Source organism: Dermacentor variabilis, chromosome 4 (assembly GCF_050947875.1).
Source record: "Dermacentor variabilis isolate Ectoservices chromosome 4, ASM5094787v1, whole genome shotgun sequence".
In the NCBI taxonomy this organism is placed as follows: Eukaryota; Metazoa; Arthropoda; class Arachnida; order Ixodida; family Ixodidae; genus Dermacentor; species Dermacentor variabilis.
The window spans coordinates 210,864,869-210,886,068 of NC_134571.1; the positions used below are offsets into that span (position 1 = coordinate 210,864,869).

The 21,200-nt window shown below is 48.8% G+C and overlaps 1 protein-coding gene across 3 annotated transcripts in view; it reads left to right on the forward strand.

Annotated features, from left to right (window-relative positions):
* Positions 1 to 15,820: 15,820 nt before the first annotated feature.
* Positions 15,821 to 21,200, forward strand: part of LOC142580095 (adenylate cyclase type 3-like) — a 416,897-nt gene continuing 411,517 nt past the window's right edge. The window contains exon 1 of one of the 3 annotated variants that reach the window (XM_075690881.1): positions 15,821 to 16,862. In XM_075690881.1, the coding sequence (XP_075546996.1) occupies positions 16,380 to 16,862 (483 nt within the window). In that variant the 5' untranslated portion in view covers positions 15,821 to 16,379. The remainder of the gene's footprint in view (positions 16,863 to 21,200) is intronic. The other 2 variants (XM_075690880.1, XM_075690883.1) reach the window with 2 other exon arrangements.

Sequence of the window (21,200 nt, forward strand, 5' to 3'; positions counted from 1 at the left end):
TAAACTGTTCCCACACAGTAATGTGAATCTACAAGATTTCAATTTGGTAACGCGGTTATAGCGCATTTCAGCCTTAAACTAATATCCAAAATATTTAACGAATATCTAGCAGAGACATTTATATAACATCTTTCTAACGTAAAGAAGGACTTTTGACGGTACCACCAACGTTATTTTCACGTAAACTGAGCAATCTCAACCTCTATTGGAGGTCTCGAATCTCCATTTGATACATATAATGTACCTCCAGGCAATGTTCGTGGTTTATAGGGATGATGCCTCTAGCATTCACTGCAGCATCGCTAAACGCCAGACTTCTGCCCATAATGATGGCAATAGGCGGTCTATGACGTTCACTGACGGTATGCAAGCACTGGCGTCCAATACTTGAAAGGCACTTCTAGCAAACGGTGTCTGTAGCTTAGTAAAAAGCGTTACTTAAAAGCGTGACTCAGCCTGTGACGGAGATAGGAAGAGGACCTGCTGGTCTTGCTCTGATAGTTTCTCGGGGACAGAGAAGGGAATTAGATGATATCGTCGTGCCTTGTGGGTCAAAAGATGAATGGTGCTCTTAGAGTAGTCCAATAGTTATCAGTCACGCTGACTTAATCTTGGCTTCTTTGTTCTGGGAAATAAGTCTGCTTGGCCTTTAGGCTTTCCGCGGAATTTATTTGCCATGCAGAACCAGATATTTCAATATGCGCGCTAGTGATTTTCTTCGAATAATAACGAACCGCTTTGTTTCAGCCGAGCTCGTGCTACACTCCCCCCCCCCCCCCTCCGAATATCAAGCTGTGTAGCTGATGATCATATATACAGATGAGAAAGATGTACAATGGATGATGATATGTAAAGATGAGGATGAAATTCAGGCATGTGTTGCATCCACGTTAATTCCTTCTCGCTGTGGAAGTGGCCGCCTGGCCGCGCGGGAGTATTACGAAATGCGTCGAGTATATCGTTTTAAACGAGACACAAGCATTACCTCTGTCCCAAGGCAACGGCGATCCGACGGCGTTCTAAGGGGCGAGACACAGAAATTAATAGGGGACATCTGCTCAGACCATTTAGGTTCCAATAAATTGAGTGGGGAAGTTTAACACAAACCGGGAACGCGCACAGGAGTCCGAAGAACTGTCGCCAGGAAAAAAAATAGGTACGCAGCTTGCATTAGTGGTGCAAGGCTGGAGTCAACCGCGGGGCTTGTGACCAGCTAGCTTTTACGTGGCTTGCCCAAGTTTGTAGGTATCGCGAGGTTACGCTAGGATTCGCTAAGTTGTTGGTAGGCTTGGCTAAGTTGTTTCTAGGTTTTTCGAGGTTATGGTAGGCTTTGCTATGTTGTTTCTAGGTCTTGCGAGGTTATGCTAGGTTTTTCTAAGTTGTTGTCTCGGCGAGGTTGACGCTGGAAGTTTTCGAGCAGTCGCAGGCCGGGATCACTTTCTTGGCGACGTCTAGCGTTCAGGCGCCGCCTCTCGCGTTCCCTCGACTCGGCGTCGCCTCTTCTCAGCAATTCAGCGCGATGTTCCAGGTCAGCTCGGCGGCGACGCATCACTTCTAGCTTGGCAGTACGGCGCCCTTCCTGGTAAGCATCTACTTCTTCGTGCATCCTGACTTTCTTCGGTCTTACCATGGCAGCAGCACATACGCAGGGAGTAGAGGAGGCGAGAGGTCTGTCGCCGCGCAAGCTGTTTCGAGATCTTACTCGCCTGTGGCGTCACGACTCCGCCCAACGTGCGCGGGGTGCGAGGACGTTACGTGGCTTGGTGTTCTCGCAGGTGGTTGCTAGGCAACGCGAGGCGGCGCACAGCTAGGTTGAGTTTTCTGGTAACACGCCGCCGCGGAACTAAAAGCTCTGCTGTTAAAAGTCACAGCACGGTGAGTCGAGTCCTGGCGGAACATCCGGGCGTCCCGCGTGATGCTGGTGTTAATGCGGGCGAGGTGTTGGCAGTCTGCGAGGCAACAAAAAATTTTTCTGAAAGAACAGTGTCCTTTCACTCAGTAAAGAAGGATGATCAGCGAAGCTGTGTATGTGGGCCCCTTGATGGCGAACTGCCCCTCCGCCGCGGGTCAGCCGGCATTGCATTATCTCCGGGATCGGCCCACGTATGGGGAGGGCTTAACGCCTGCTTGACCTCCGCCGCGGGTCGGCTCGGCATTGCAGAACTTCGTGGCTGGCCCACGTACGGGGAGTGCTTAACGCCTGCTTCACCTCCGACGCGGGTGGGCCCGGCATTGCACTATCTCCGGGATCAGACCCCGTATGGGGTGTTTCTTGATTACCACGCCAACGACATGAAAATTTCCTTGGACGGTAGTGGTATACAGCTTCGCTGTAAACAAAGAAGGGCTGCTGGAGGTACAAGATCCGAAAGGAACGATAGATAGAGAACGAAACTTGATGCACAGCCAGAGATGATGAAAACAGCAAAATGCCGGTTTTAGGTTACGTAGCTTTGCTATAACGAGTCATAAACGGTAGGATTGCATCCCAGTTTGTGTGGGTGGGGCCAATATAGATTGCAATCATGTCTGACAGGGTAAGGTGAAAACGCTCCGTCAAGCCGTTCTTCTGCAGATGGCAACTGGAAGTCGTCTTGCGAATGGTGTTTGAGGCGCGCAAAACATGGGTAAGAATAGAAAAGAGGAAGTCATTGTCGCGGTCGCTGAGGCGAACGCGTGGAGTTCCATTGCGCAAAAAAATGTTGCGTAGAAAGAAATTGGCGACTTCAGCAGCAGTTTCCGATTGTTGACAGGCTGTCTCCGCGTAGCGTGTTACTGTCAACGACCGTCACAATCCAACCATTGCCCTTTGAGGTCGTGGGAAGACGGTCGTACAAGTCTGTTCCCACGACTTAGAAAGGCTATGCGGGACAAGGAAGAAGTTGCATAAAGCCAGAAGGAGCTGTTATCGGTCGTTTGCCATTTTTAAAAGGAAGGCAGGATGCGACGTACTTCACAACGGCTGAAAAGAAGACAGGCCAGGTGTAGCGACTTCCTAATACGTCGCAAGCCTTGTGGTAGCCTATATGACCGGCCGTCAGATGATCGTGAAAAGCTTCGAGCACCTCATGTCGCAGAGAATGTCTTATGAACGGGACCCATTTGTTGCAATCCACGTGAGAAATGTAGTGATGTAAAGCCCCACTGTGCAGCTTGCATTGATTAAGTTGTCGATGAAGTCGGGCATTCGGAGGGGAAGAACCTCCCACGCGTTCGACAATAGTTCGAAGTATGGGTCAGCACATTCGTCAGACCAAATGAACAGCGTATTACTAGCGAGGAGTTGATGGAGCGGGAACGCAAGCGCAGCGAAGGTGCGTATGATGCGCCAGAAGTAAGAAGCAAGTCCGAGAAAACTGCGTAAGTCTTTTTGATTAAGCGGACGGCGAAGTTCGAGGACGGCGGCAACTTTTTCAGGGCCAGATCGAATACCTTCTTTGCTAACTAAGGGGCCCAAAAGTTTGATGGCCTTTCTGGCCAAACTGCATTTCTTGGGTTGAGCTGTAGGCCAGCGTTTTCAAGACACGCAAGGTTGAAATGTTTTGAGAACATGGTTAAAAACACTACAATGTTGTAGAAACAGCACATTCGACGGGTTTTTCCTTTGAAACCACGCAGGACATTCTCGATCATGCGTTTGAATGAGGCAGGCGCATCGCACAGTCGAAAAGGCATCACAATAAACTCATAGAGCCGATCTGGTGTGGCCAACGCCGATTTTTTTTTTGTCGGTATCGGACATCGGTATTTGCCCGTAGTCTGATCTAAGGTCAAGGCTAGGAAAATATTCAGCGCCGGGTAGGGAAATGTAGCGCATCGTCGATCTGTGGCAGGGAGTAAACATCTACGATCTGCGGCAGGGGGTAAACATCTTCGCGTGTGATTGTGTTCAGCGCACGGTAGTCGATGCAAAAATGCACTGTACCAACTTTCTTCAGCACTGGAACAACTGGGGAGGACCAGAGACTCGAGGAAGGACGTATGATATTTCGTCGAAGCATGCCTGAGAAGTTTCCCTCGATGATCTTGCGCTCTGAAAGAGACACGCGATACGGGCGCCGGTGAACAATGCGGGAGCCGTCAGTCTGTATGCAGTGAGTAGCAGCGGCAGTCATACTAAGGACATGCGAATCGACGTCGAACAAGGAACGGTGTTTGTTAAATAGGGCGAGAAGGTCTTGACTCTGGGCAAACGCCAGGTTCAGGGCTTATGGTGGGCGACAGTAGTGTGGAACAGCAATTAATTGGCGGCGATCTTTACTTTGGTAGCACTGTTGAAAAGGCGATAATTTCAACGGGATGAGTGTCAACAGCGCAAGTGGCAGTTGATACACGGGGCAACAGTTGGGGTTCAATGAGGTAAGCAATGCAGTCCCCTCAGAGAAGTGAATAGAGCCAAGGGTAATCAAAATCTCTCGAAATAGGGTTTAGCCGTAGGGTAGAATGTGTACGACGCCATCCACAATGTTGCTGGAGGGGGCAACAGAAGGCGGTTCGAATAATCAAAATGACAGCGCCCTTGTCTACGAGAGCTTCCACATGTGCACTTTCTACAAACATTGACAAGTCCGACGGTCGTTGTGGAGGAATTGTAGATTTTCCAGGGGATATAGTTTCCGCTCCTAAAACTGCATCGAGGAGTTTTCCCGAGTTGGAGTTTGTGACATGAGAAGCGGGCCGGAGAGGCGACACCAAACTACGACGTGGAGAAGGTGACCTGCAGCAAGATTCACGAGAATTCATAGGCATATCAGTAAGATAGGGAGGAGCAGGTGACCGGTGACAGGAAAAGCGGTAGGATGTGCGCGGATAGCCCATTGCTCGACGCACGCCTGTGCGCTTCCCGTAGCATAGCCCCGTTGCACAACCTGTTGACGCCTATGACAAAATTCGGACATGTGCCCTTGATAGCCCCAGCAATAGCAAATCGATCTGGCATGACGCGGAACGGAGTACTAACGCTGTACATGCACTGACTGTGACAACGAAGTCACTGGAGCATGAGTCTGCTGGTGTAGGCAGAGGAGTGGCAATTGCTGCAGAGAGCGCCGCAACTTCACCATGGGTTGGTACTTGACTAGTGAAAGGTCCGTCGGAACACGGTAGACGCGAAGCGGACGTGATCACTTGCCTAATGATGTCGCGCAAGCCGGTCGGTGAAGAAGAGAAAGTATTTTCCGGAGCGCAAAGGGAGCATCGCGCATGGAGCTCTTCACGAACGATGTCGCGGATCAGCGTGTGCAAGTTCAAGGCCGAAGGGTGACGAATGTGCGAGTTATCGGTGCATAGTCGAAGAGACTGGAGTTCCTCAAGTTGCTGGCGCGCCGTGATCACTGCCTGAATGGAAGCGAGATTTCGCGTAGCAAGGACATTGAAGGCGGTGATGCGTATGCTTTTAATAATGTGACGGACTGGGTTGCTCTGGGACATGATGGCGTTTACACGCTTGCACAATGCAAGCGCATCCTCATTATATGAGGTGTATAATTTCCAAGGGCATTGGATGCGCTCTTCGAACTTCTTCGCTACCTCAGCACGAACTGCGTTAGCGCCCAAAATCAGCCGAAGCCGTTGCGTGAACGTCGCCCAGTCAGCCAGATGTCGCTCATGGTTGCAAAAGCTGGCTTTCGCGACAGCGGACAGGTAGAAAGGAACGTTCCGCGGCTTGTGTCAACTGTCCCGCTTGTTGAAGTCACTTGTAAGGTCGTTGTTTTGGAGCCAATTCTCGACGTCATCACCTCGTAGATAAGCGAATACTTGTTCGCGCTGACGGCTATTGATGGTCACGGTTGATGTTGAAGGCTGCAGCATAGCGGTGGCGTCGGACGTGCCTGCATTCACTGGAGCAAGCATGGCCGGTGGTATGATGCGGCAACCTGAGCGGAGCTCCACTGAGAACGTGCGAGAAGTCTTTGGGAACAAAAAGCACCTCCACCACTTATAGAGAACCGGTTTATTTCAGCCGAGCTCGTGTTGCCTCCATAAACATCAAGCTGTGCAGCTAATTATGTCATATAAAGATTAGGAAGATGTAAAATGGAAGCGGATACGTAGAGATGATGAAGTCGAAAGTCAAGTACGTGTTGCGCTCACAGTATATGTATCGCCGGCTAGTTTTCTCGCAAGCTATTTCAGGTGTATAACTTGCTAAACAAGTCTTCCAACTCGAGTATTTTGCATCTCTCCAATTTTCGTGATAAGAATGCATCTTGTTTAAAAATAGTATGCTGTTTTCCACAGCATTCATTTAATTTTCGTTCAATATTAGGTTGTTTACACATCAAAGCGGCATTAACAGCACTGCTCACATAGATGACACTTCTGACTGTTCATACACGTAAGTGATTCGCCGCGTAATACTTCTTTATGAAGGCGTAATATTTATTCCGTTATTTCTTTTTGTATTGCTGAGAATGCATCAAGGCTGCTTAAATAGCTTCAAGCCTGCCTAGGCATATTTAGTGACTGATAGATATAACAGTAGGTATGCTATGTGGGGGCTCAAATGTGCTCTTGGGACAAAGGAACGACATCATATTAGTCAAAACAAACAAAGGGGCGTTTATTACGCCTCTTATAGAATGAGGCCAGCTAGCCAAATTACTACAAATAGAACATACCGATGGGCGCTCACGAATCAAGGAAGTATGACTCACCACGACAGTTCTCTATATCCAGCAAATATGTTCGGCCCCATGCTGGACACTAACACCTAATCTTTCGCAGGGGAAGAGGACGAAGTGTCTTCTTGGCAGAACACTTGTTTCTGTGCTCTGTGAATTTTTGCTAAAATCTTCGCCTTTCGAGGTGCCTCGCCTCCCCGTCTTGCGGCCATGGACGCGGAGCATGCCAGAGGCCTGCCTGGCCAGAAGTCATCACGGCCGTCAACCGCAAGGAAGCGAGTTGGCTCCCCCAGTGACACCGAAGACACCGAGCTGTACTCCATGTCGGAAGACGACTCATCCGACGACGGCTTCATACCCGTCCGGAGTAAGAGGGCGAAGAGAAAGATCGCCAACACAGCGCCGTCAACTCCTGCGAGTACTACGACTATGAAGTCAATGCCTGCGCACTGGCCACACATCATCATCTTTATGCCGGAAGAACCGTCAAGCAACCTACGATTGCTGAACAGGCAAGCCCTATCCATTTTTCTGGAATGTGCGGTGCCAGATCAAAGACAGAATAAATCCACGCAAGAATATACTCGCCATAGACGTGTACAAGGCGAGTGCGCTTGGAAAAGGCCCACCACTTCGACGAAGGACGCAGAAAAGACTATCTTTAGAGGAATGGCCTACGCTACCGAGCCGCTCCCTTGCGAAGGAACCTCAGAAGGTCGGGGCCCCACCTGATCCTTCTCCGGTCATGGATGATTCACCTAAAACAGACCGTCAAGTCATCTCGGTACTACGTTCTCTCATGGAGGCCATTCGAGCAATTTTAGTGGACATGTGGACACCCTCTGCTCGAAAAGCACTTAAAGTGCTGGACGCCTTATGCCCAGCGCTTGCATCCCTCAACTAGAAAGATGGCTACCCATACCCCATCCTTACGGAAAGAAGTCAAGGCAGCGTCCGTCATCCAGTGGAACGCCACAGGGCTAAAATCACGATTTTCAGATTTTCGTCAGTTTGTGTACACCAATTTGTTTCCACTCATCGTGATTTGTGAGCCCAACTTGTCGAAACCAATAAGACTGTCAGGATACGAATTTATCATGTCATGAACAAATGGTGCATGCAGCAAAATCGTCATTTTTGTTCGTCTTGAACCCTCCTATGTCTTGCAACCAAGTGTGCCCCACGACGACAGTGCATCGCAGTTAAAAAGAACAAACTCTTGCTTACTCTCATAGGCGTGTATATATCGCCTGCCAGCAATTTCGATACAAAAAGATTTGCGGATATCTTGAGTGTTTGTCCCGCCCCATGGGTCATCACAGGAGATTTCAGTGCACACCATCCAGCATAGGGAAGTACAAGGACAAATGCAAGAGGACGAAGATTAGCAAGCATCGCCCACAACTATGGCCTTACTCTCCTGAACGATGGTAGCCCCACTTTTCTTAGAGGCGTGACATACGGCAGCTGCCTCGACCTTGCTTTCATCTCCAACTCTCTCGCCAGACGTGTGAAGTGGTTTCCAGACATTGAGACCCCAGGTAGCACAAAAGAGATACGTAACGTTTTCGTAGCGTTTATCCAAGACGATAAAAACGGGTTAAAGAAGACACGAATGAGAGAACTTCGGCGGGAAAACGTCGTATATCTCTGCTAATGTCCGGCTTAATTACTTTCTTGAGACGATCTAGAACAGGTCTGCAAGACGTATTCGAAAAGCTGGTCTAGAAATAGGATTGGGAAAGACACAAGTAATCCCTTTGCCAAAACTATTCGTAACCAATTTCTAAACGTTTTTAGGACGTTATCAAAAAGCTGGTCTAGAAGTGGTCTTGAAAGGTTTACAATCATCTGAAGCTAATTTTCGCGGGTGACGGGCGCGATCAGACATCGTTGTTCAAAACACGCGTTTAGTTTCGCCTCACGCGACTGGCCTATGCCGCGCAGACGTCGTCAGCCGCACCCGTTGGCACGGCCTAGGCCAATCGCGTGAGGTGAAACTGATCGGGCGTTTCGAACAACGATCTCCAATCGCGCCCCAGATGAGTTGAAGCGTCGGTGTTGACTGTAAGGGCCATGGCGCAGTGCCAAGCACTGTTCCCCGCATGGCCGGCGCATCCTCTACCAAGTCGCACGAAAATGAGCCTGTTAGGAATAATAAATCCTTAATACCGCCTTTAGTAAGCTACGATGCTTACAACCACAATGGGAATGACATCCTGCAAAGAACAAATGGCCACGTCTTGGCAGGTGGCCAGACCAAGCCCTTCATGCCAAGAGTGCATGAAATGAGAACATTGTGACAAAGCAAGAACACTTTATTAAAATGTAATGCTTATGCAAGGTTCGAACAAACTGTGTGAGAAATGCAAATAGAAATAAAAGTACATCAACAATGACAAAAGTCGCAGAAAGGATTCGTAATGAACTCGAAAGTGAACATTCACTAGCACATAAACAAAATTCCACGTACACATACGAAAATGAACAGAAAAACCTGGAGTGTACTAAAGTGTCTAATTTATCATAGTAAAGTGCGCGTGCTATTAGATGGACTAGAGTTATGCAGAAGTGACATCGGAGCGAATGGAAGAAGTAGACTGAAAAATGCAAGAGTATGAATTGGATGGTAACTGCCTCGAAGCAATGTTACCAATCATCTAGAAGCTTGAAAAGAGCACAAAAAGAAATACCACCGCATACCATCATAAAACAACCCTGTGACAGAAATAAATAGAATGGGAACAATGCAAAATTGGAAATATTGCCTTTAGGATATATCAAAGAAGGTAATGGCGAGAGAAAATAACCATACAACAAAAAAGCAATAAAGTGAAATTAGTACAGAATGCTTAAACGGGGGATTCAGGGTAACAAGTGAACACTACTGTAGTACAGCGAACGATGAGACAGTAATGCTGCATCTTGCCACTCCAGAACGTAAGAAATTAATATGCAAGCCTCATATTAGAAACTTACATAAACATGGAAATAAACTGGAATGCACTGGAAGCTGCATTTGTGTAACAAAGGAAGCAATGGTCATAATAAATAGTAAGTGTTTTATCTAAAAAGCCCTTTATTAGAGGCAATGTTGTACCTCTCTGGCAAAAGTAAAGTTGCAACGAATAATTTGCAAACCAGCAAATACATTAATTAGCACACTGACATGTCACACTTTGCGCACATCTCCAGTCTCTTAAAGTAACAAAAAGCACTCTGAATGAGAAAAACGTTTAACACATGTAGCCCAGAGCAAATTCTTTGCCAGTTCACTCACACTTTCACATCCAAAAACATTTGCCACAAAGTCCAGGCACAGTTCCACTGATGTTTACTAATTCACCCCCACTTTCACGTCCAAAAATATTTGGCACACAGTCCAGGCAGAGCTTCATAGATAAACAGCTTGAGAGCACCCTACTGATTATTGTGAAGTCCCGCTGCTAGAAATAGAACTGCCGCACATGCTGGTAGTGGTTTCAATGTAGACACACTTGCTGCCCTGGACAGGTATGTTCAGATATCTGCACTGGTGCTCCATTTTGTCGAAGTAGACACATTGATGCACTACGCTGGTAATTGAAATGTTTTGAATGCACAAGTATTGGCTTCACCAGAAAGACTTGCCCACATACTACCACTGGCATATATATGCACTTGCTCTTCACTCAGTAGCATTGAACTTAAAGTGTTCCCTATGTGGAGCCATGTGTAAAACCGGTGTCACACGACCACTCTCGATCGCGATCAAGCCCGATCCGGATCGAAATTATCGATGCGACTGGCTCACTCTCGTAGCTTGCGCAGAGGAGCCATCACGACCGAGAAATTCGATTTGTAACGGACTGGATAGCGGCTAAAAGAGCCCCGTGTGAAACCGGTATCAAATAATGCACAGACGTACGCTAGGAAAATGTGTTGCACAAGGACAAAGAACTGCGACATGCCCTGTTGTGCGAAGCGCCCGAACAGAACACATGTATATATATATAAAAAAGACTGCGAGAGCGCTTCGCGAACTCCATGCGCACACATGGCACCCGCAGAAACTCGGCAGGCCGCCGTAAAGCGCGAAGGGCGCACAGCGTACATTCCGACAAATGTCCCAAGCTGCAAACAATCGTACTACCTAAAGCATACAAGTTATTTTATACCAAGGGCATACTCGACTCACGTATGCAGTATGCACAAGCGAGTTATGCAGCGTACATGCTGTATCCATTCGCCAAATAGTAAAATTGATAACAAGCACAAAGCTACAAGGGACTCAATACATTACTACCATTTGAGGCGTCAAATAAAATCGAATTTGGCCGTTTCATATATCGGACACAATATATGGACACATGTGGTACCCGGTAATACCATGAAATACCCATCCCGTGGGTAAAGGGGGCGAAAACACAATCGAGAACCTGAAGCGCAAACGATAAAAGCACGGTATGGTGCACGCAAAATTCTGTCAGTGCGCTGTAGCGCGAGGGAAGAAAATAGGGCGAGCACTTGACCTCACCTTTTGGGATACCGCACTAGTAGTGAATCATTAAAAAAAAGCCTGTTTGAACCAGTTCCCTTGTCTGCAATACTCTTGCTAAACGGGAGACTAAAATACCACGATGATGGCTCTATTGCGGAGATCGGCAAGGTGGGCACATACCGAAATTTTGCCGCCTTTCTTCGCATTCTGCAAAATGCTTTCTTGTTAGGATCACGCATAGCGGCTGACCCCGACGCTAGGGACACACAGGCACGATTTCGTCCCTCTAACTTTCGCCCTTATACTGCCCTTAACGCCTTAATTACAGCGTCAGTGAAAAGGCGCCTCACATAACATGACAATGAACTTGAAGAGCTGATTAGTGCCCTCCACTCCGCGCCCTCCAATTGAAAACACTACTGATTTCCAAATTAAACTACACAAACAGATCGCACAACCCAAACTAATCACAGAACGTCGTTTTCTTGACGGCTAAACCCTGCAACACTTACATGACAAAGGGCAGCGGCAGCACATTCAGAACAGCCGCTATCATACCACAGCTCAATGCAAGTGCAATAACGTTATTATGCCCGGCTCAAACAGATCGCACAACCCAAACTAATCACAGAATGTCGTTTTCTTGACAGCAAAGCACTGCAACACTTACATGACAAAGGGCAGCGGCAGCACATTCAGAACAGTCGCAAACAGACCATAGTGCCATGCGAGTGCGATAACGTAACTATGCCCGGCTTCACGAATAACGTGGCCTCCTTGATCACATAACAATTGAAAACACTACTGATTTCCAAATTAAAACTACACAAACATATCGCACAACTCAAACTGATCACAGAATATCGTTTTCTTGACAGCAAAACACTGCAACACTTACATAGCAAAGGGCAGCGGCAGCACGTTCAGAACAGCCGCAAACACACCACAGCGCAATGCGAGTGCGGTGACGCGACGACGCCATGACGACGCGACTATGCCCCGGCTCGCCCGGCTGCCCGGCATCACGAATCACGTGGCCACCTTGGTCACATGATTTGACGACGCTATCGCCACCTTGCGCAAGGTTGGATCGCGTTGATGGGTTGCTGAATATTGTAGAAGCCGCTAAAGAGGCTGACGCGCCGTGGCGTGGCGGTGACGTTTTGAGTCGTTTGCAAAACGTATTCACCCCTCGTTTTTAAGCTGTCTGGCTTCCAACGTTATCAAAACGTATTCACCCCTCGTTTTTAAGCTATCTTGTTTGGAACGTCTTTGATGCGTCGATTTTGGTCAAAAATCCGTTTCAGACGTTGAATCCCTTAATACGACGTTTTCAAGACTTTGTGTGCTACCTGGGGACACATGGGAGTGACCACATTCCCACCTATCTGAACATCAAAGGCTTGTCGTCTAGATCAGGCCCACGGAATAACATTCGGACGATTCAATGGGCCAACTTCAAATCTGAGATGGAAGATGCCTGCCGCGAGGGTCTACCATCTGTGTTAGAGCAAACGATTAAAATTACGATGCAAAACATCACTCGCATGATCACGATCTCTTCCACGCGAGATGACTTCGATATAGAATTAGAGCGACTTAGAGCGCTTCGTCGCCGGGCGGAACGTCGATATCGGCGTACAAAATCAATTCATGACCTTAGGGCAGCCTGGACTTCGGCAGTCACACGTCCTCAGATACGTGCGTGACTTCAAAGAGCGGCCACTTTGACAGCAAACTACTTGTGTAAACAGGGTCTCAGCATATCACCAGAAAAATGCGTTTACTCGCAAACCGATGACGCCTTATGTCATCTCAATCAATGGGCGGACCATTTCGTATGTCCGAACCCACAGATTCTTTGGCGTAATTATTGACCGAGACCTATGTTGGAACCCGCACGTGGCATACATGAAACGGCGCCTGACAGCAACTTCCCAGTTGTTTAAATACTTCACAGGAAAGACGTGGGGGATGTCAGTAGACGCAATGCTTAAACTATACAGAGCTCTCTTTCTCGGTTTTTTAAGATGTAGTCTACCTGTACTGACCAACACCTGCAAGACAAATATTCGTGTTCTGCAGGCAGCACAAGCTCAAGCACTCAGAGTCTGCCTTGGTTTGCCCAGATGCACGTCAACATAGGCAACTCTTGCGATTGCTCGGTACCATCCAATGCGAACTCACATTAAGGTGGAAGCCCTGAGAATGCACATCAGACATTTTAGACGTGCCCCCTATCATCACCTTGCAGCACTACCTTCAGACAGGCACCAATCATCATTCTCTAAAACTACCATCAAGTACAACGGCAAACTTCCCTCGGGCTTCACTGCTGCACCTAAACCATCGATACCCCCTTGGTGTCTTATCAGCCCCACAGTCCATCTCATTGTACCAGGAATCGGGAAAAAGTCTGAACTGTCGTCGCCTGTGCTGAAACAACTGTCTCTGCTTCTTCTGCACGAGAGGTACGCGGACAGTGAACACATTTATAGTGATGGTTCCACAAACATCCAGTTTTCGTCCGGTGCTGGGTTTGTCCCAGCAAAAGCTATTACCATCAGCTTTAGGATTGACTACCCAACAACTTCGACATCTGCTGAACAAGCTGCCCTTCGCGCTGCACTTCGTTTCGTCAATCGGAAGCCACCTCGACAATGGTCAATCTTCAGCGACTCAAAGGCAGCCCTACAATCTATACTATCATCTCTGCGTCGAGGGCCATTCGAACAGCTCGTATTCGATATTAGATGCCTACTTCATACATCACAGGAGAAAGGACACCACGTCACGTTTCAGTGGCGGCCAAGTCACTGCGGCGTCACTGGAAACGAAGACGCCGATAATGCCGCTCGGGCAGCTCTTGAAGACGCACAAGAAGAGGCCATACTGCTTTCACGTACCCACGCAGCTAGCAGACTTCGAGTGCTTGCACAGGAGATCACGCTCTCTCTATGGTGTACACCAAACAGCCAGACCAACCACAGCAACCGTCAATACCACCTGCCCTCTTTGATGCATCTCTATATGCCAACTGGACTCCGGTGAAGAAAGGCGACTCTGCTTTATCGCTTGTGGCTAGGGGTGGCTTTCACGAAATCTTACTCCTTCCGCATTGGAATGGCCGACAACGCGCTCTGCAATGCCTGTCTTTGCGAGGAGACGCTGGAACACATTCTGTGCGAATGTCCTGAATATAATGTTCAGCGACAGTCCCTGGCATCTGTTCTAGCGCACCTTGACACTAGACCATTGTCGCTCGACACGATTTTCACATGCCGCCGACAGAAGACATCGCAGGTGAAGGCGACGAAGGGACTACTTCGGTTTTTGAAAGAGACGGGATTGGACAAGCGGCTGTGACAGTGATATCACGTACCATGCCAGATTGATGGACTCCAACGGACGATGTGTGTGTGCTGTGCTATGTGCTCTCCCTCCCTCTCCCCCTTCCCCATCTTTCATCTCCCCCATCCCTCTCTTATATGTAGGGTAGCAAACCGGTTCAGCTAAACTGGTTAACCTCCCTGCCTTTCCTTCTCCACTTTTTCCTTCCTTGCGTCCTAATCTTTCGCGTGTACAGTCACACGAACGGTGGCGTGTTCGAACGGCCGTGTTCGTCAGTCGCGATGCTCCGCTCCGAAGCGTTTCTCTAGACGGTCCCTCAAAGCATGCCGGCGGGCACGCTAACCGTCCGCGTACGCAGCCCACCCCAAGCCGCAGAGGAAGAGGCTACTTTTCTTTTCAACTGAATTGCCCCGCCGTGAGGCGGCGTTCGCAGTGCAGCATTCGCGCCATCTCTCGTATTATTCAGTAACCACACCGACCGCTGGCGCCTCTTAGCTACTTGTTGAAGGCTGATTACAGGAGGTGGGAAAGGGGGCGTAAGGGAGTCGAGCGTGCCCACAGCTAAGAGCTTTCGATGTGGAAGCTTGAACGCAGGGTGCGCGAACCAACTGACGAAGAATGCTTATTTGTTTTCACGTTGCATAACAGAGCAGCAGCTTTAGTATGTCACTGGGCACTATCTAACTAACGGCACTATTAAAATTTCTACGTTGAAGTGACCTACTGGTGAGAATGTAGTTCTAATGGACGTTTACCACGTTCCCTCTCCCTTTTCTTGTTTCTTTGCTTTTTCTCTCAGCTTTTCTTTCCGTCTTTCATTTCCCCTTCCACCAGTGCAGGGTAGCAAGCCAGATTCTTATCCGGTTAACCTTACTGCCTTTCGCACCTCCTTTAGCTCTCTCTCTCTAATTCAGGGCACACATCACTTAATGCCAAGACACGCGAACTATTCGCAAACTTTAGCAAAAGCAGCGTACTCTGATCATATAATTTGCAAAGCCATGATTCTTGTTCAATGAACCAAGCAGTTCAATGAACTCTTTGGTTGGCAACACAAGCCTTCAACCAACTACGTCAGCCATTTCAGCGTGGCTACCTAGAAATTACAGACAATGTCTGTAATGAGTGCTGCGGGTTTCAAAGTTAGTTGTGCTTAGGAAGGTGGGTGACGCAAACAGATGGGAAAGCCCCGCCGGGAGCTTTGTCCTTGAACGAGTGGCACCCTGCGTGGATGTGAACCAAAGAAAGATAAAGGCACGCGTTGAAACACCGCGCAACAAATCAAGGCTGCGCCGCTCCCCGGCGCAGTTCAACTGCACATCTTCTGGCAGAGAGCCGCGTGCGAAGACGCGCGAGCGGCGGCCTGTTGACGCTCCGAGTGTAGCCGCAGCGACTGGGTGGAGAGGCACCGCCCGCCCTGGACCCGTGCCAGGGTCCCGCAGGCCCCGAGCACGCAACTCGCCGACTCGGTGGCGCGCTCGGGCCCTCCGACGGCACGGCAGTCGTGAGCGTCAGGGCGCCGCGGTGTACGCGGCATCGATTGGCCTCGTCGGCAGCGCTCTCTCGGGGCGGCCGGCGTTTTCTCGGTCGTATCGATCGGGCCTTTGCATGCGCGCGCGTGTCGTGCCCCTTGCCATCCATTCCCGCCAGCGGGCTAGCTGGTCTCGGGAATTCGGCGCCAGAGGTGCCAGCGAGTCCTGCGTGCGGCAGAGGACCTAAGCACGTACGCGCCCACTGCCACGTACTGGCAGCCTGCCTGCCGGTACGGGCTTTTTCTTCGAGTCGCACGTGCACGTCTTGGCGCGTGTCAGTTCACGCGCGGGTCTCGGTGAGCGGCAGCGAGACGTGCACCTGAGAGGCGTTCTTCGCTAGCACCGCTCAGGTTCTGCTCCGGATGGTGGTGCCGGCGCCGCTCAGCTGACGGCATGGCAGCGGCGGCAAAGAAGGCCTGTGACGGCAATGGGACAGGCGGCCGGCTGTCCCGGCCGCTGCTCAAGCGCACCGACACCGAGCTAAGCATCGACCAGAGCGGCCTGCAGCGACTGCTTCCCCGCCGCCTACGGTTCCTGTTTGCGGACGCGCAGGCTGAGAGCCTCTACCTGGACTACTACCGCCACCAGAAGTGGCTCGACTTCAAGGCGTGGATGGCCACCGCCTTCCTCTGCTGTATGGTCCTCGCCGTGGTAGCCGTGGGCCAGTGGTACGTGAGCATCGACGGTGCCGCGGCCGGCCCACCCTGGTGGTTCTCGCCGTTGCTGGTTGGCCTCCAGTCCCTGTCCTTGATTATACTGCTGGCGCTGTTCGTGTGGCCGCGTTCTTCGTATGCCGGCGCATGGGCCGCTCTGCCCGCGGTTCTAGTGCAGCTGCTACAAGTCGTCTGCGCCGCATTCATTGAATCCGACTCCACGGTGAGTGCACCTATCGCCCTGAATGTTAACGTGGCCGGTCAGAAGTCTGTGTCGAGTGCTAAGAGAAAATCACTCCCGCTTTTTACCGCTGCTGCAAGCTTGGAGAATAAAAGTGAATGCAGCCAGCGCCTACGACGCAGAGTTTCACGGCCGGGAATACAAGTTGCTATTCGTGCTAGGAGTGGGTCCAGAGCGTTGAATATCGTGTTTCCCATGGTGCGCTCGTTCATACTGAGCGTTCTTACGTGCGTATGGCTTTGTGACTCCAGCCTTATTATCGTACTAAACCCGCGCTTATTTTTCAACTGCGAAAGCTTGCTCAGTTCCAAAGTTGGCAGGAGTCACAGTTTTGCTTGCATGCTTGTCTGGGACAGTAAATGAGAAACACAACATACGAGCCAATTAGGCGACATAAGCTCTTTTCGTGTAGGTAAAAGGCATTGGCAGCTCTTCTCTGCCAAGAAAATGCGAATTTAGGCAAGTAAGCTTGGGAGTGTTGCCAAACAGAAGCTTAACGGGACGGAGCAGGATGCGTCACAAAGCAGAAGAAAATATTAGGTTGATTACCTTTTCAAAACTGCTGGGTGTATGCTATACTTTTAAATTGCGGTTCCTAAAAATGAAAAGGCGAAGAACGGGAGGAGTCTTTACTGTGGCTATGCATTATCTCACACTAATAATGGCGAAACATTTCCGCTGATAACATACAAGCACAATGAGCTCAAGAGTACCATGCGAAATAATAACATTTCTGCATCTTTCGGACCTATTTACTTGAAATTCATGCTCCGATTTGGTTTTGCTCTTGCGAAGGGCTGCTTTCGGGATATTTTGTCTGCATTACGGGGCGAGAATAGTCTGGCAAACAAACAGAACCTGCAAACTATGGCACGTGAAGCAACCACACGGGCGCGAGCAGAAATTGATGCGTCTGAAAGAAAGGCATGTGTACTCTGCTGTGAGACTTATTTTCGAGCGATCTCGTGCGTCCTGTTGAATTTCTCCTTTCACGTTTAGCGGTGACTTCAGTTTTGTTTTCCCTGTTGACTGCATGGTTCGCACTAATTTCGCATTTGGCGTGCGCATTGACGTTCTGTTAAAGTAAGGCGCATCAAAGCAATGGAAGAATTACAATATCGCCGCAGCTTCCCTTATGCTAATTGCACCTATATGTCTAGAGCGAAACCTAAAAGTCGAAAAATCTAGCCTCACATTGCAAGCGCAGCCAAGTAAGTGACCATCGTCAACACAGCGTCAACGAGATGGAATAGAGCTAGAAATACGGACACATGAGCGCGTATGTGTAGCGTTAATTCACCTCAGCTATTCCCTTAGGCGCATGGCGCATGGCCGGTGGCATGACCGGTGGCATGGCGCATGGCATGGTGTTAGGCGCATGGCCAGTCACGAAAGCGTAACTACGTTCTCTTTGACCAGATGGGGTGACTCAGTGTTGAAGACCTTCTGTGATGAGGAAAAGGTGACGGGTTTGACTCCCGGCTACGGCGGTTGCATTCAGAGGGGGAGGGGGGGCGAATTACCAAAAGAAAGTACGCTCGTTTGCGTAGATTTAGGTGCACGTTAGAAAGTCTTATGTCGTCAAAGTTATTCGGGCGGTGTTTTCTGAAAACCAACTGAGCAGCCTGGGTACGTTAAAGCCTGCAGTCTAAACATCTGTTGGCTGGGAAACCCTGAATGCAAACTTGCGCTCTGCCATTTTATCGTCGGCTGAGCTCGTTTTCAAAGCAGCCCCGCTCAACCTATTAGGCCCCAAGCGGAGCGGCTGTCGTATTTCATCCACCTTCGCGGCTATGTGCCGCAAAAGACAGCCTTGAGAAATCTGTGAGTTAATAATCTCAAAATAAGTACCTGGTCATGCCCCCGACTTTCCGAAAGAGCTCATTAACGGATTAAAATACGTGGCAGACAATAGTACCATCAAACTGCGACAGGAAATTCCGGGTTCTAGCGCCAGTCTTTAGATAAAACTAGCACCGCTGCACGCAGTTTAAGACCCGGAAATTGATGAGGAAACGCAGGAATGTGAGCGCATTACCGGCGCACACACCTTGATGTTTCCTTTCATGCTACGGCAGCAAGTGATTTACCTCCAATACAATAATGATGCACTGAGCACTACGCTGAAATAGAGAATTGCAGTTTCTTTTATACAGCTCTTGCATTCATTATCTTCGCACATTGAAGTGTAGCATGAATTACATCTTTATTGTTATATGAATAAAAGTAGACATCATAATTATAGGGTGACTCAATTTCTTTCTTATATTTTCATTTCTATAAACAAAATAAGCTTACTACCGTGGACGAGTGGGATGATGAAATAAGATTCAAACCATAACAAATTTGCAAAAAAGATTTTCTTCTAATGCAATGCACTGATTACGGAATTCTAAGTGGTCAAAAAAATTCGGGGCCGCACGCAAACGGCGTTCTTATAACCGATTATGCAGTTCCGCGGCGTTACACTCCTCAATTTAGTTCAATTGAATCAGTTCAAATTGAACTGGTTCAATTCAGTTCAATTTTATTATTTGGGGTTTTACGTGCCAAAACCACTTTCTGATTATGAGGCACGCCGTAGTGGAGGACTCCGGAAATTTTGACCACCTGGGGTTCTTTAACGTGCACCTAAATCTAAGCACACGGGTGTTTTCGCATTTCGCCCCCGTCGAAATGCGGCCGCCGTGGCCGGGATTCGATCCCGCGACCTCGTGCTCAGCAGCCCAACACCATAGCCACTGAGCAACCACGGCGGGTAATTCAGTTCAATTGAACCGGTTTCAACCGGCATCAGGTGATAACGTTACCTTCAGGGTCGGCGCACATTTTTATTCAGTGGAACGTAATACCTCCGAAGTGGACGAAGTCCACCTATAATGCTACTACGTTAAAAGGAGACAGAGAGGACAGACACCCCGTATCACAGCTATCTACGGAAGGTAACGCCCCTAAGTACTGCTGCACATGTCTACTCACAATGGCATTGCTGAAGCAGTTGGCGACGTTGGCATTCTTAAGTTTCCGAAAATTGTCTCTCATCAACGCTATAGAAGGCACGGTCACGAGCGATTATCTATGTTAAATCTGTAAATGGGAGATAAATAAACGCGTTCAATTGTCTATTTGACACGTCAGTCATCGGACGTAGCATTGTCGGCCACTCCAATACAGTTGGAACATGACTTCGCAACGGCTATTTCTAGCCATAGTTGACATATCAGGACTGTCTCGCTTCAAGAGAGCGTAGATAGGATTCGCAGGGGGTGGGGGGCAGCAATAGAAGAAGCGCAGTGTGTTGGGTCGTAAGCCTTGCATGTCGCGAACGGACTAAGTAATGTGTCATGCAAACACGAAGTTTTTCAGCTTTATCTGATCTTGACAAGGGAATGAATTCCTGCGTGTAATATTCATCAGCTGGCCGAGCAACACCATGCACATGCTCATTACCTATGAAGTCGCAGGGGAATGGAAGCCACGCAAAAAGCGGCATCGTGTCATTCATCGGTCAAACTATGAATAAGCTTTCTAATCTCTAAGACTGGTTGTTCGGGGGATGATCGCTGCAGCGCTGTAGTAAGTTCGAAAAGGACCATTTCCGATGTTATTCTTGGCTGATGAGGCAAACACCTTGCCAGAGCCAGTTCTCACTATCTGGCATCGCGAATTGCACCGCAGACTGGCAACAGGCTTCACCCCCGCATAGAAACTATCGCTTACTCCTTGGTGTCTGGTTTGACAGGAAGTACCATACCAGGAATTGGAAGAAAATCCTGAACCATCATCTGCTGCTCATAAACAGTTATCGCTATTCTTTTTGTACCGGAGACACGCTGACCACGCTAATATTCACGCCGATGGCTCATATATTCTCTGCAACTCTGACAGCGCGGCCGTTTTTCCGGCGACTGCCACCACCGTCCGTTTCAACACGCCCCAACGGACCACACCGAAAACTACGGGTCTTGGAGCTTTTCTTGTGGTTTTAGAGTTTGAACTGCTTTTGTGAAGTCATGAAGGTATGTTCATCGAAATGCTGCTGATGAACACAGCTTCATACAATACGTGTGATAGAAATGCGGCTGGTGGTGGGAGTAATTAGTTCTATAATTTTTAAGGCATATCAAGAACAATTCTGGGCACTTTCTTGACCTTCACTTGGTCAAGCTGCTTCATTACTTGGAGAGCCTGCTTTTTGTTGACGCACGTGTTTGAGAATGCATTTATTGCCAGGATGCTCTCATATCACCGAAATTTATCACCATTTATTCAATAAACCACTGTGTTTAGTTTTGATAAATAAAGAACAAAAGGAACACA